The sequence below is a fragment of the Vombatus ursinus genome, unplaced genomic scaffold, assembly GCF_900497805.2.
Source record: "Vombatus ursinus unplaced genomic scaffold, bare-nosed wombat genome assembly UNPS02014818.1, whole genome shotgun sequence".
Taxonomy (NCBI): domain Eukaryota; kingdom Metazoa; phylum Chordata; class Mammalia; order Diprotodontia; family Vombatidae; genus Vombatus; species Vombatus ursinus.
The window spans coordinates 56,720,249-56,734,583 of NW_020954596.1; the positions used below are offsets into that span (position 1 = coordinate 56,720,249).

The 14,335-nt window shown below is 36.9% G+C and overlaps 1 protein-coding gene across 3 annotated transcripts in view; it reads right to left on the minus strand.

Moving 5' to 3' along the window:
- The window catches only part of TXK (TXK tyrosine kinase), a 57,488-nt gene that overhangs the window by 24,289 nt on the left and 18,864 nt on the right, over positions 1-14,335 (minus strand). For all 3 annotated transcript variants that reach the window (XM_027836372.1, XM_027836373.1, XM_027836374.1), the window contains 4 exons: positions 12,786-12,851; positions 8,872-8,926; positions 3,855-3,934; positions 2,265-2,392 (listed from right to left, as the gene is read on the minus strand). In XM_027836372.1, the coding sequence (XP_027692173.1) occupies positions 2,265-2,392; positions 3,855-3,934; positions 8,872-8,926; positions 12,786-12,851 (329 nt within the window). The remainder of the gene's footprint in view (positions 1-2,264; positions 2,393-3,854; positions 3,935-8,871; positions 8,927-12,785; positions 12,852-14,335) is intronic.

A 14,335-nucleotide genomic window follows, 5' to 3' on the forward strand; every position in this document is an offset into this window, starting at 1 on the left:
ACTCTCTATTCTCTTGTTCTTATCCTTTCCTTTGACATCTGAATTGTCATTTATATTCTGCCTATTATTACAATTATTTTTGTAATATCATCCATTGCCTCACCCACTAGATTTTAAGCTCATTAAGGGCAGAGTCTATGTTATATTTCATCTCAGTATCCTTGAGGCATTTAATCTATAGTTGTTGAATTGAATTGAATTGAATTTATCCTCTGTTTATAAATGTGTTCTGATCTGTCTCAATTATGCTTTAATTTTCTTTTAAAACCCTCATATTTGGAGCAGATAGGTGGCATAGTGGATAGAGCTCTGGCTTTGGAGTCAAGAAGACCTGAGTTCAAATCCAGCTTCAGATACTTGACACTTACTAGCTGTGTGACCCTGGGCAAGTCACTTAACCCTGATTGCCTCACCAAAAAGCAAAAAAAGAAAAAAAAATCAAGTTAAAGAAAAAAAAAAGGCAGCTAGATGGCACAGTGGATAAAGTACCAGCCCTGGAGTCACAGGGACCTGAATTCAAATGTAGCCTTAGACACTTAGACACTGTGACCCTGAGCAAGCCACTTAAACCCAATTGCCTAAAAAACAAACAGAAAACAATAAACAAACAAAAAAAACCCTCACATTTATTTGATCTTGCTAACTCCTCAAGCTATAAAGTTCTATCCTTCTTTCCTTTCACTATCAAATTTCTTAAAAGAGTAATCTATACTCAACGACTGTTTCTTCTTCATTTATATCATTCCTCAACACTCAACAAACTAGTTTCTGCTACTCTATGGAAACCTTTTCTTTAATGTTGTTGTTGAACTAATTATCAAATCCAATAACTGTTTTTCAGTTCTCATTTTCCTTGAACGCTATGCATCATTTGATACTGTTGACTATTCCCACCCTTTCCTCAAAAGTCTCACTTCCTTATTTCCCTTACATTTCTTCCATGGTGTTTTTCCCCCCTCTTTTTCTTTGATGGTTCCTCTTCTTCTCCTGTCCCCTATATGGTAGCATCTACCAAAATCCTGACCTCAACTTCCTTTTTCTTCTCTACAACCTCTTTGTGGTGTAGAATCCCCTCTCAACATATTATCTGTCACCTTTATTCAGATAAGTCTTAAATCTATTTATCTCTATCCCTGACCTCTCTTGGGTGCTCATTTCAAATTTCTACCAAGATATTCTGCTGACTCTTCAACATGTCCAAAATTGAACTAACATCTTTCCCCCCCAAACAGCTCCTCAACAACTTTCTTATTTCTGTTCATGACACCTGTCATGTTCTCAATCACTACTACTCCCAAAATGTGACCTCCTTCTTCCCATCAACCCCTACAGCACTTTATTTGTTATGGCACTTGTTAAGCTCTACCTTATATTGTAATTATTTATGTCTATTTTATCTCCCTATTAGACTGAAACCTCCTTGAGGACAGGAACTGTTTCTTATTCCTAATTTTTGTCCCTACAGACTTGGTAAGCCTCAGACTTGCCAACCCCAAAAAGCCTGAGAATTTAATCTAGTATCCAAACAAGGCAGGAGTGTGGTTATGATAACTCTGAAGAAAAATTCCAAGCTTAATTGGTGAATACTGAGAACTAAGAAAACTCAACCACTATCTCCATTACATTTTCATTGAAAACCAGGGCTATCTAAATTGTAGAAGTTTTTAAGACACTGTTTAGCTTTCCCATTTTGTTTTTTATTTTAAATTCCAATAATTGGGATGTTTCCTTGTAATGGCACAAATAAAAATCTTACCAAAACTCTAAAAGAAGATTACGTGCTTAATTCAGAGACAGTGGAACAGAGAAGTTAGAAACTTGAGTCCCTCTGCACAGAAGATCTATGTTAAAGGACCCCAGATAGAAGGCAGAATGGTGGAATTGTTACCAAGAGGAGGAAAAAAAGTGGGATCAGAAATCTCTTTTGGGATGTTAATACTGGAAGACCCTCTCCTCCATCCCCACCTTTATCCCATTCCTACTGCAAGACCATAGCTCTAATCTTCTATCCTGGTAGAAGATAAGAAAATAATTGAAAGATGAAGTTTTTATTGTTGTCGTTTCAACTTATTGAAGGTCCAGAAATTGGTTTACTACTGGCTAGGGTTTGGAAATGCCAATTAGATAAGTCTTCATAAAAAAAGTTAGCATCAGACTAACTTCATTCCTTTAACAAATGAGTTTAATCTAATGATGAGGAATCTGTTTGGCTGTGTAACATCTCCTCAATTGAAGTTTCTGAGTTTTTGTTGTTGTTTTTTTACCTCCTGCATTGTGCTGATGATACTCAATCAGTTCTGGTATTGATGGGAAAAGGTATCTTTCACTCACATAGCACTGCCCTGAGTCATGGCTTTTAATCTGATAATGCTTGATGGGTACCTCATCATTCCTGTGACCAAAGAAGAAACAGTCATATAAATAAAATCACTATACTATTCCACCATCACAACATTCCACAATATTCCACCATCACAATACTATTCTACCTTAAAAATTCATATATCATCATTGCACACTAACCAGCCGATTAAAATAAACACATTCTTTAGGCTTAGAGGGAGTGTGATCATTGTGGACAGTAAATCTGGTCTGAGCCAGGAAAAAAAATGGGTTCAAGTTCTGCTTTTCATATATACTGACTGTATGACTATGGGTAAATCAAGGGCCCCAGACAACTTTCTAAGACTACAAGTTGCGGAGAAGGTTTTGATATACGTTGGTGGAGGGAATTTCCTCATGGGGGTGTTTGTTCCCTACAGCAGTGGTTCCCATTTAGTAGTTTGTGAAACACTTTGGGATGATCTAAAAATTCTCTAATGGTGCCTTAAACAATTGCCTAATTATGTTACCAATATATTCTTCCTTTGTGACAAGCATGTGCATGTTTGAAGCATTATAAGTTTGTATCTGCAGCAATTTAAAACCATTATGATCATGTGCAAAATGATTTTTTGTGGTTGTATAGCTTGATATCACACCAAACTCTGCTTCTGTTCTTGTAGTTTCTCAACCTGTCATAAAATTGTTTTCAAACTGTGCTAGAGATTCAACATTTGATCACACACTGACACATTAAAAAAGATTAAAACATTGCCATGTGCATAGCAGAACATAAAAGAGGATTCAAAACATAAAACAATAAATTTCCATTTCAAGAAGGTCTATATGATAAATACTACACAGTGCTCAAAGTTGTCCATTTTTACTTCTTTGTACGTTTTATTTTGTTCTCTGCTGTGCACTTATTACTTTGTTCTTTTTTCCCCCCTTCCTCTTCCCCACCCCTCCCCCACCCCCAAGAAGGCTACAATTAAGCATGGAGATAAATACACACACACACACACACATACACATATACACACAAACATATAGACATACATACATATAGACATATACTTACATACACATACCTGGATATCTATAATCATACACATATATACACATATACATTCGTGTGTCTATGTAGGACCGTGCTATAATTGTGCTATGTTTTTGTGAACAATATCTTCCTTCATAAATCCAAGTCTTTCCATATTTTTCTAAATTCACCAACTCATCATTTCCTGTACCACTGCAACATTCCAACTTTATACTGTCTAGTTCTTTTAAATAATCTAAAACAATATTGATTAATATGGCTGATATATAGTGTAGTTTCCCTATTTTCCTCTTTTGATTAAATCTATTTTAGCTTTAACTCTGAGATCATGATTACTACCCCTGCTTTTTTTCCCTAATACATTCTGTTCCTGATCTTTATTTTGTTTGTGTGCTTTGTAAGTTTTAACCCCACCACTAGCACATACCAATAACAGTTCTTCCCAAAGCATTCTAGGCTTATAGCTACTGACCTTCTCATTCTTGAGTACACAGAGATGGTGTAAGCTCCCAAACGTCTGGAATCTCTGACTATAAACGCACCTTCTTTGGACTGCAAAGCAATTCATTTAACATAAAGGTTTATTTTTTTTTTTATCGGCATAAAGACAAATTGACAAAGGAACCAAGAGAGTTGTGTCAAAGGCAGAATGTTCATCCAAAGAGTGCAGTCTCATTACATCAGAGGAACAGCTCATGCAAAATGTTGCAGAGGTTTCTGGTTTCTGGTTCAGGAGCATTTAAAACACAAAAGTAACAAGTATGAAATGAAGTAGCAAAGTTAACCTATGAACTGAGAGAACACAGCCTAGCCTAGTTCAGTGGTTCTCAAGCATTTGTTATAGTTCTTTAGCTTTAGGCACTGAATTGTTGCTGTAATGAATAATAGCACAATAAGCAATGAAGTTTGCAGCAAGGCAGGATCCCAGACTTCCAGACCTATTCTCTAGGTCTGGGGATAGTTCCATCTTTCCTCCGCCTCATCTTTCTTTAGTTTCCCAGGGACCCACAGTAGAGAAGGTGGCTTTGTCCTCCTCACATTGGTGCTACTGTGACCTTCCTCAAGAAAAACAGAGAAAAGCAGGCGGAGAAACTGGAGCTGAGGGAAGAGCTCAGGGAATGTGGCAGTCTGAAGGATAAAGAGGAAGAACACAGTGGGGCAGATGAGATGGCACTTAAACAGATAAAAGGTTGCAATCACTTTGGAATGTGATCCCCTTCCTGGAAGGATTATTTCATTTGTTGTCTTTGTATTTCCATCTCTTAGCACCATACCTTACATATAGTAGCTACTTAATAAATGCTAATTGATTGACTGATTGAATGCAGTTCAGACGGGTGTTTGAGTTTTGAGGGGATTGAGTTGCAAGCACAAACAGAGGTGAATTTATGGTGGAAATCATAGTATATAGTTTCTAATTTGTAGTTCTAAATGGGTATGTGGAGGACTAAATTTCTGGGCACACCCAGTGATAAGTGCTACCTAGCAACATGCCCTTTGGAATCCACTGGCCTAGACACTGAGCTAGTACAGCTAAAGCAATGAGTTTCAGAAACACTGAATTCTCCTTATATCACTTCCCTAACACATTGATAAGCCAACTCTAACAAGCTGTCTCATCTTCTAACGGTGATCTAATAGTGTGAGGTGGCCTGGGAGGTGGAGAATGGAGGCTAAAACAGTTCCTTCCACTCCTTTTTCTCTCAACTACCTTCTCACTCATAGCCTTCATTTTGGTCTTTCTCTCCCTCTTTTCTTTCTGCTTGAAGAAGCAAAATACAAAGTGTCCCACATGTATGTTTCTTGTTTATCTCATCTTATTTAAAGGTGGAATTTCTTTATTGTTTTTCCACATGTACAGTGCCCAGTATCCACTCAGTTTCTTCATCAATGCCTCATGGTAATTACCTATGGAGGTTACCCTGGGGTCTCAAAGGATATACCAGTGGAGCACAAGTCCTACCAAACTAGAAAGCTTGCAAGTATGACGATAGTGATGGATTGTATGTCTTTATGAAGACCAGCCTCATGAACTCAGAGGTGCCTTAAAAGGTTGGCTGCAGAATGAAGATTTTTATTGCCACACCAAATCTAGAAGATAATCACCTAGTCTATAGAGAGTTGCAATTTTCATAAGTAGAGGGACTGCCCATACAAGGTCCTTTAAATATTTAAGTGCAATATCTACTACATTAGAGAAGTCCAACAAATAAATAATTAAAAGTCAAGTATAATAACTACCTGGGGGATCACTGTTACATTCACTTGTATATTTGCCAAAGGTGATGCTATTGTCAACTTTCTAATAAAATAGAGGTAGTCTTGTGAAGGTTTCTTAAGTTGCAAGTCACCTTCTCCCAGAGAACTCTAGGAGTTCAGGGTCTAGAATGTCACAGAGCGTATGGTGGGATGAACTATTATAACTGAGTGTTCTTACTGAGATCTAAGAAGCTGTCATTGAACCCTCACAAGTGTTTTAAAGATGTAGCAGTACTAGAAGATTATGGGATTATGATGAAGAAAAGGAGGAAGATAATACCTTAATCTGTACTTTCCCCCCAACTTTTCCAACTTCTCTCATATCTCAATTTATCTTCATAACAATCTTGTGAACTGGGTAATCAGAAGGGGAAGGATCCTTATTCCCTTGTGCTGATCTTCCCTTTACTTTTCTTCCTTTCTAGGAGGACTATTTCAGACTCAGAAAACAGAGTAAGGCATTGTGTCCCTGCCAGTGTATTGGAACCTGACACTTTGATATATTGCAAAAGCTACATTAGTGTATTTTGATCACGTAGATTTTCTCATTCCTTTTTTGTCACTTTATGACTGAGAGGATAGAGTGTAGAGTATGTGGTAATGGGGGTAGAGAGAAGAGAAAAGGTAGTGTGTGTATGTTTATACGTGTGTGCAGGTTTGTGCATGTATGCATGCATGCATACATTATTTATAATGCCATAACAGATGGTGAAACAAGGATAGAAAATGTAAATAGTAGGGAAAGGGTGATGCTCTCTATTGCATCTTGGTCTGCACTTGCAAGTTCGCAATCTTTAAAAAAAAGACTAGGAAACACTGCATTGGAGGAATGGACTGAACTGAGCCATGAACTGAAGGATGGTAGTCAACTGCAGGGATCCCTTTAAGTTATTAGCATGTGATGTCTAATGGACCATTGAGAAAACCTATTCTTAGCTTCCATTTCCTAAGTATCTTCATCTCAGCCCTATAGGAATTATTTTGAGAGCTCCTCCTTTTTAATGTCCTTTGTCTATTGCTGGCCCTCCTGTTCTTTCTGCTCTCAGCAATCATTGCAGCCTTAAAATGTTTTCTTTTTTTATGGATATAATCACAATAAAGCAGAATCTGTATGGACTTCCTGTTTAAGGTTAAGACTTTTAAACAGTTTTCTTCCACTGTTGGGTTGGGAGGTGAAGGTGGAGAGTTGTGTTCAAGACTTAACAGGGTGATGGTTTGAAACTCATTAGCTGAGTAGATAAAACAAGAGCCAAGAATCAGAAGATGTTTTTAGCTATAATTTCATAGAATTTGAGTTTGAGGGACCTTGATGATCCATTGCATGATGATTATTTGCTCTAGTTTCTTTAATGGAAACTTTAATAATAGAATTTTCCATTTGCATAACTTTCATGGATGATAATGAAGCAAAGAGCTATGCAAATAATTTATGTTCCACCCACAGTCTATTTGTTGGTTACAAGGTAGTTCAGTATTTCTGTCTATCTGTTTTTCTCTTAGCAGATATAAAGTTCAACCTTGCTTTGCCATATTTGTTGACTACGGGATCATTTTTGTACATTTAAGCAATGATCATTGGGTCCAACTTAAAGGCTATCACAAGTATCCGGTGGGTCTGCTATTTCTGCTTCTCTGCTGGCTGAAAAAATAAAACATTGATTTTGTATATTTGATTCCATTTTGTAATTGATTCTATTTTGTAGTTACTTAAGCCATGTTCTTTGTCTCTGAGCTAAGTTCAGAAGTTCATGAGTCTAGAGGTTGTTTTCCATCTGTGAATTAGTTTAGTTCAGTTGTCCCACAAATCACCGTAACTAAAAGAAATACATTATCTCTATACATCGTTGCATACCCATGTACAATTAAGGGAGACCTGTTACCATACTAACAAGTCTTACAGAATGCAGGTGGGCACCAAGAAGTCTGTTATCTTTGCTCAACTAACAAGCAGATGGACTCTATCCATCAACTTTTCCTGAGAACAGGATGGAAGGAGGGGTTGTTGCTAGCCTGAAATGTCCAGCCAATCATATTTTTTCTTCCACCTATGATACTTCAGATTTTGTAACCAGTCATTCTATTTTCCATCTGCAATATTGCCTGTTCTTTGTTCTCTTGTATTTCCCAAAACTGTATGAAGGCTAGTAAGCCCTACCTTGTGGTCTTTTTGGCTAACAAAGGAGTTGAGAGATCCCTTTTATTTGTAATTGTTAGTCTTATCAATAAATTGAACATGCTTGGAACTTTGTGCCTTAGTTTATCTTAATTTTTAAATCTAACTTGGCTGAGTCAAAGTCATTTAATTTAAACAAGATTTTTATATAATTAGGAGTCAGTGCTTTTCATTAAGACTTCAGTTAGCATCAGTTAACATCTGTATTTTAAATTATAGTTAATAAACAACATGAGACCCTTACCATTCTCCTGTTAAGAATAACACCACTGGCACTCTACAGTGAGCATTTGATAAATGAATGAATTGATGTCACTCACTCTCCAACTGCTTCTTCAAGGCCAAAGCAAATTATTAGATATTAATCCCATTAAATCAGTAAACACTTCCCAAAACACAGGAAATAACAATGGTCTGAATTTTAATGCATCGACTTTCAATGAGTCGTGGTAAAGATCATGTGGTTTGTTTGTCCATTTGGCCAAGTTTTGCATGTGGAAGAATTAAGTCAATAGAATTAATGTATTTTAAAACTCAGAATGCTCCTTGACATGAGTGTTTAATTGAATTCTTCTCTATTATTTTCAAAAATGTATTTAGCACTTGCTCTGTTTAAGACACTAAGTTAGGTGCTGGAAATACAAAGATAAATATAGCATAGACCCTGTTCTGAAGGAGTTTGCAATCTAATGAAGAAAGAAAGGAAGGAAGGAAAGAAAAAAACAAAGAGAGAGAGAAAGAAAGAGAGAGAAGGGAGGAAGGGGAAGGAAGGAAGAAAAGAAGGAAGGAGGGAAGGAAACTGGGTTGAAAATTATTTCTATGGGAACAGAACTCTGATATGATGCAAGTCATTATTTGATGAAAAACATTATTTGATATAAAAATATTTGCTTGCAACTTTTCATAAATATTCATATAAAGTGAAGTGAAGTTGGACTGAGAGAAACAAAGAAAAGAAGCAACAAATGGGTCTTTTTGATAAGTAAAAATGCTTACAATAGATTCTTGGAGACTTTTTTTGCTATCCACAGATTCAATCACAAATATGTCGACTTACCTCTTGTCTCAATAGATCTTCTGCCTGATTCCTAGTGACGTTTTTATGATACCACCTATAATTTTATGAAATATCAGTTACCATTCTAATGTCATGCATGCTTTATTAGAAAAAACCCCCACTTTCCCCTTTAGTTTAAAGGACTGCCTTTCATGACTTTATTCAGAAGTTCATTCATTCATTCTGTTTTATGCTTAGATTAGCTTTATTATAAACACTGGACAGCCATATGTAAAACAAGTACACAGCTTGCTCTTTTATATCTTCCAATTCAACTTTCCGAGACACAGGAGATTTGTTTAAAAGTTTAAATGATATAATAGAGTACAAGAAGCTGTTACCTTAGGCAAATATTCTCTTATGTTCAGTCTAAGCTAAAGCGAAACATTCCAGTTTTCCTTCCCTGCCCTCAAAAGCTGCTTAAGAACACCTTTGTATGCTCTCTGTTAAGCTCTCTGAAATAACACCCCTTCTAAACTTACCCTAAGACTCAATACAGCAAACTTTGAAAAACAGCCTTAGACTTCAAAAGAAAGTCTAAATAAATTGTGCCTTTTTGTGACTGTATCCTTGAGAAAACATCCTAAGGCATGACAATTATCATAAGCGCAAAGGACAGACAAGTGGACAAAAAAGAAAACAATCTTCCTCATGAGCACGTCAGACAACATCACTGACTCCCTGCTTAAAACCTTCAGTGGCTCCCCATTACCTACTCAAAAAATAATGTAGATTTCCTAGTCTCCCATTCAAGAGCCTTCACATTCTGGCACCAATAAAATTTTTCTCACTTTAAAAAAAATATACTATTCTCTTTGCATTTATGAAGTCCCTATTTGATGTAAATTTGAAGAGCAGGTGCTAACTTTTCGTCAGTAGGATGTCTCTTCATCTGGGAGTTTCCTATACCAGTTAAACGACAGGTACTGTCCCTCTTCCTTTCCCTATGTGCAATGTGCTATGTGTGCTCTATAATGGGGGTAATTAAAAACAGCAGACAATGCACAGTCCCTTATCTCAAGAACACTCTTCAAACCTCACAAACTGATAAGTGCTGTCTCTTGAGTAGGCTGAGGCCCGTTTTTAATACTGTGAATGAAATAGCTATGATGCTTGGGGACTTAAGTTTCAACATAATTGCAGCAATTCTATAGTACTATGTCTCCACTAATTCTATAGTACTATGTCTCCATAATTCTATAGTACTATGTCTCTGAGGACTCATCGAGGCAGGGAGGTAGTCCAGGGCTCTGAAAGATGAGAGGAGAGCACAAACAGTGGCAAGCCCTCCTGAGCTGGAAAGGCTCCAAGCGTGGAGCTGGGGACAGCCTGTCACGCATGGTCTGCAGACTCATTACCAAGAGGTCAGCCACAGCAACGTGTGCAAACATCTACTACTATAGGCGAAGGAGCTGTGATTCGCATCAGAGGTGTGAATAATTACACTGAGGAAATAATGGATTTTGTCAAGAACTGAAGTATGATGTCATTCTGTGCTGGGCAGATTCCAATTATTAGTATATCTGAAGAAAAGGAGAATATTTTTTTAAAAGAATTCAGAGAAATACTCATGGAAAATGGCATGAAAAAAAAAAAAGAAAATGGCATGACTATTTTATCAATTACTCCCTGACAATGAAATTCAAAGTTAGTGGACTAAGTTAGGATTATATAATATGCATATATTCTAACAGCTAATGACCTATGCTAAACTCTACCCTTAGCTCAGTTCTAGAACAGGGAATAATAATAATTCACATCCTTATATGGCACTTTGAAGTTTGCAAAGTGGTTTACAAATATTATCTCATTTAATCTTCACAACACCAGTCCTGTTATTGGTTGCTATTATTGTCCTCATTTTACAGAGAAGGAAACTGAGGCAAATAGAAGGAAAGTGATTAGCACAGTGCCTGGCATACAGTAGGTGTCTAATAAATGTTTATTGATTGATTGATTGATTGATTTCCCAGTGTCACACAGCTAGTAAGTGTCTGAAGCCAGATTTGAATTCAGGTATTCTTAACTCCAGCAGCTAGATGGCTCAGCAGATAGAGTTTTACATCTAGAGTCAAGAAGACCTGAGTTCAAATATGGCCTCACACACTTACTGTCTGACCCTGGGCAAGTCTGTTTAACTTCTGTTTGCCTTAATCCACTGGAGAAGGAAATGGCACACCATTCCAGTATCTTTGTCAAGAAAATTCCATGGCCAGGATTGGCACTCTATGGTACATGGGATTAACAAAGAGTCAGATAAAACTGAACAACAATTCCTGACTCCAGGTCCAGTACTCTGTCCACTGTGCCACCCAGTAACCTAATTATTTCATTTCATCCTCACAAAAACCCTATGAGGTAGTACTGTCATGGTCTTCCTTTTACAGATGAGGAAATTGAGAGTCAGAAAAGTTCAGTAATTTGCCTAGGGTCACACAGCTAGTAAGTGAGGCAGAATTTGAACACAGATCTTTTTTGTGTAAATGTTTCATAAATTCTCTCTCTCTCTCTCTCTCTCGCCCTCTCTCTCTCTTGCTCTCTCTCTCTCTCAAATCACTTTCCAATTGAGAATTTCCACTTCCCAATGTCTCCGAAGAACTTATAACAAAGAAGTGCAGTTCAACCACACAAATCAATACATTGGCCATGTCAGAAAATCCATGCCTGGGGGCAGCTAGGTGGTGCAGTGGATAGAGCACTGGCCCTGAAGTCAGGAGGACCTGAATTCAAATCTGGCCTCAGACCAAACACTTGACATGTACTAGCTGTGTGACCCTGGGCAAGTCACTTAACCCCAATTGCCTAAAAAAAAAAAAACATACCTCATTCTACACCTACATTTTCTATTAACCTCTCAGACAAGAATCAGAAAATGTTCTTCATCATCTGTTTTCTAAAGCCATAGTTGATCACTGCATCGATCAGAGTTCTGAGGTCTTTCAGTGCTATTTTCCTGAACATTATTGTGATCAATCACGTTAATTCTGACTACTCTATCCATGATGCCACACAGCCTCTCACACATTCATATGGCACTTGACAGTTACAATAAAGACTCCTAAGTCTCTCCCACCTACCAAAGTTCTACATGTATGCCTCATGGCAAAATGAGCTTAGACTAGAATCAGGGATTCTTAACATGGAATCCGTGAACTTGGTTTTCAAAAATATTTTGATGACTATATTTCACTGTAATTGCTTTCTTTTGTAATGCTATATAGTTTATTTCATGAATTTAGTAGCGTCATTTTGAGAAGGGGTTCATAGGGCTGCCAAAGGGGTACATAGCACAAATATGTCAAGAATCTCTAGTCTAGATCTCTAAGGCCCCTTTAAGCTCTAAAATGGTATGAGTTTATGAAAACAGGTAAATAATACGGACTCTGATTTATGGATTTGCTTAATTCCTCCATGCTACAGAAATGTCTTGGTTTGGCTTTACCTAAAAAAATACACTTTCCACTGGGAATTAAACTTTGTCCAATTTACCATTAATTGAAATGTTCCACATTCCATTTTTAAATGTACTTTGCCTAAGGTTTTCTTTATCCTATTCATTATTTCAGTCGTTAAAAAGAACTTTAAAATTTGCAAAGCCTTAGGTTCCATTTTTATGGTAAATTTAATGTTAGGGCAAATGGCAAATTAAGATGAAGATTTTTTTTTTAAAAAAAGTGATCGCCACTAAAAGCCCATATTTAAAAAAAAAAACCCCAACAACCCTGAAAATCACATTTCTAATTCAACTCTGGGAAAGATCTCTGATAAGGAATTCTCTTGATTACTAAAATTGTTCAAGGTGTTACTTCCTTCCTCAAAAACAAAAGCCTCAAATAATTCTTCTACATATAACTACTGAACTTTATTCAGGTTTTATGAATAGATAACAAATTGTATTCTAAGAGAGCACTTACTCATATATTTCTAAGTTGGTTAGCTTGTATTCTGTCACATAGTTGCTAGGGATTAATCCTTCTTTCCTAAAACAAAAACCACAAAAGGTAATGTTTGTGTGAATGTGCATTTCTATTAACAAAATTATTATAACTATTAACAAAATAATCACATCATTTAGAATTAGAAGAAACCTTAGAGATTATTTAGTCCAATTCTTTCCCTTTACAGATAAGAAAACTGAGATCCTGAGAGATAAAATATCTTGTCTCAGGTCACATAGATAGTAAGTACCTGAGCTGGGATTTGAACCCAGGCTCTTTAATTCCAAATCAGTCCACTTCCACTCCCTCCATGCTACCTGTCATATTCATATGGCATTAGGTAATTATGCTCTTCACCTTGTTATGGGTATGGAGGTGACCCCAAGTTCTTAAAAGCAATAATAATAATAATAATCCATATTCATATATGTATATATACATATGCATACATACATACACACATATATATCACTTTAAGATTTGTGGCACCTAGGTGGCACAGTGAATGGAGTGACAGACTTGGAATCAGGAAGACCTGAGTTCAAATTTTGCCTCAGATGTTTTACCAGCTTTGTGACCCTGAGCAAAGCACTTAACCTCTTTTTGCCTCAGTTTCCTCATCTGTAAAATGGGAATAATAACAGCACCTATCTCCCAGGGTTGCTATAAGAATAAAATGAGATAATAATTGTAAAGCACTTTGTAAAACTTAGGTACATAAATGTTATTGTTGTTGCAAAGCAATGTTATTATTACCAAGTTTTGTCTCATTCAATTCTTGCAACGATTCTATGTGATAGGTAAGATTGTTGTCCCCATTTTACAGATAAGGAAACGGTTAAGTGACTTTTCCAGAGTCATGCTGTTATTAAGCTGAGGTAGGATTCAAACTCAGGTCTTCCTGACTCAACTAGCTGCTCTCAGTTCTTCTAGGATCTATACCAAGCTGGTATGGAAATAGTAACAAATTTGGAGTCAGAAGGCTTGGAATGGAATTCTTTCTCTGTTACTTAATATCCGTGTGACTTTGGGAAAATCACCTCCCAGAGCCTCAGTTTCACCATCTGTAAAAGGACAGGAATCAACTAGATGATCTCCAAGTTCCCTTCCAGGTTGAAATTTTATTAAAAAATCAATACCAATCCATTAACAAGCATTTATTAAGGCCCTAGATGCCTATAATATAAGGATCCTATAATATTAAGGCTGAAGACCCAAGGAAAAATCTCACTTACTTAACAGTTTTGGATAGGCTTGCAGGCCTATTCACATCTTTCTGATAGTGTCACTGTGCAACCCATTTAAGCCTACAAGAAGTTTGACAAATAAAGCTCCTGGGGCTATTCTCTATGAGGAGTGAGGGCTTAGAAGGTCTACTCTTAATCAGAGCTGCACTCATTTGCCTTCTTCAGACTTGGGACACTCTTCAAGATGTTTCAGGCTAGATTCCTTGAAGTCTTCTCCCAAGCACATCCACAGGCAGAGCATGGCATGACTTCGCTGGTTAAACACATCCTCATCTAGAA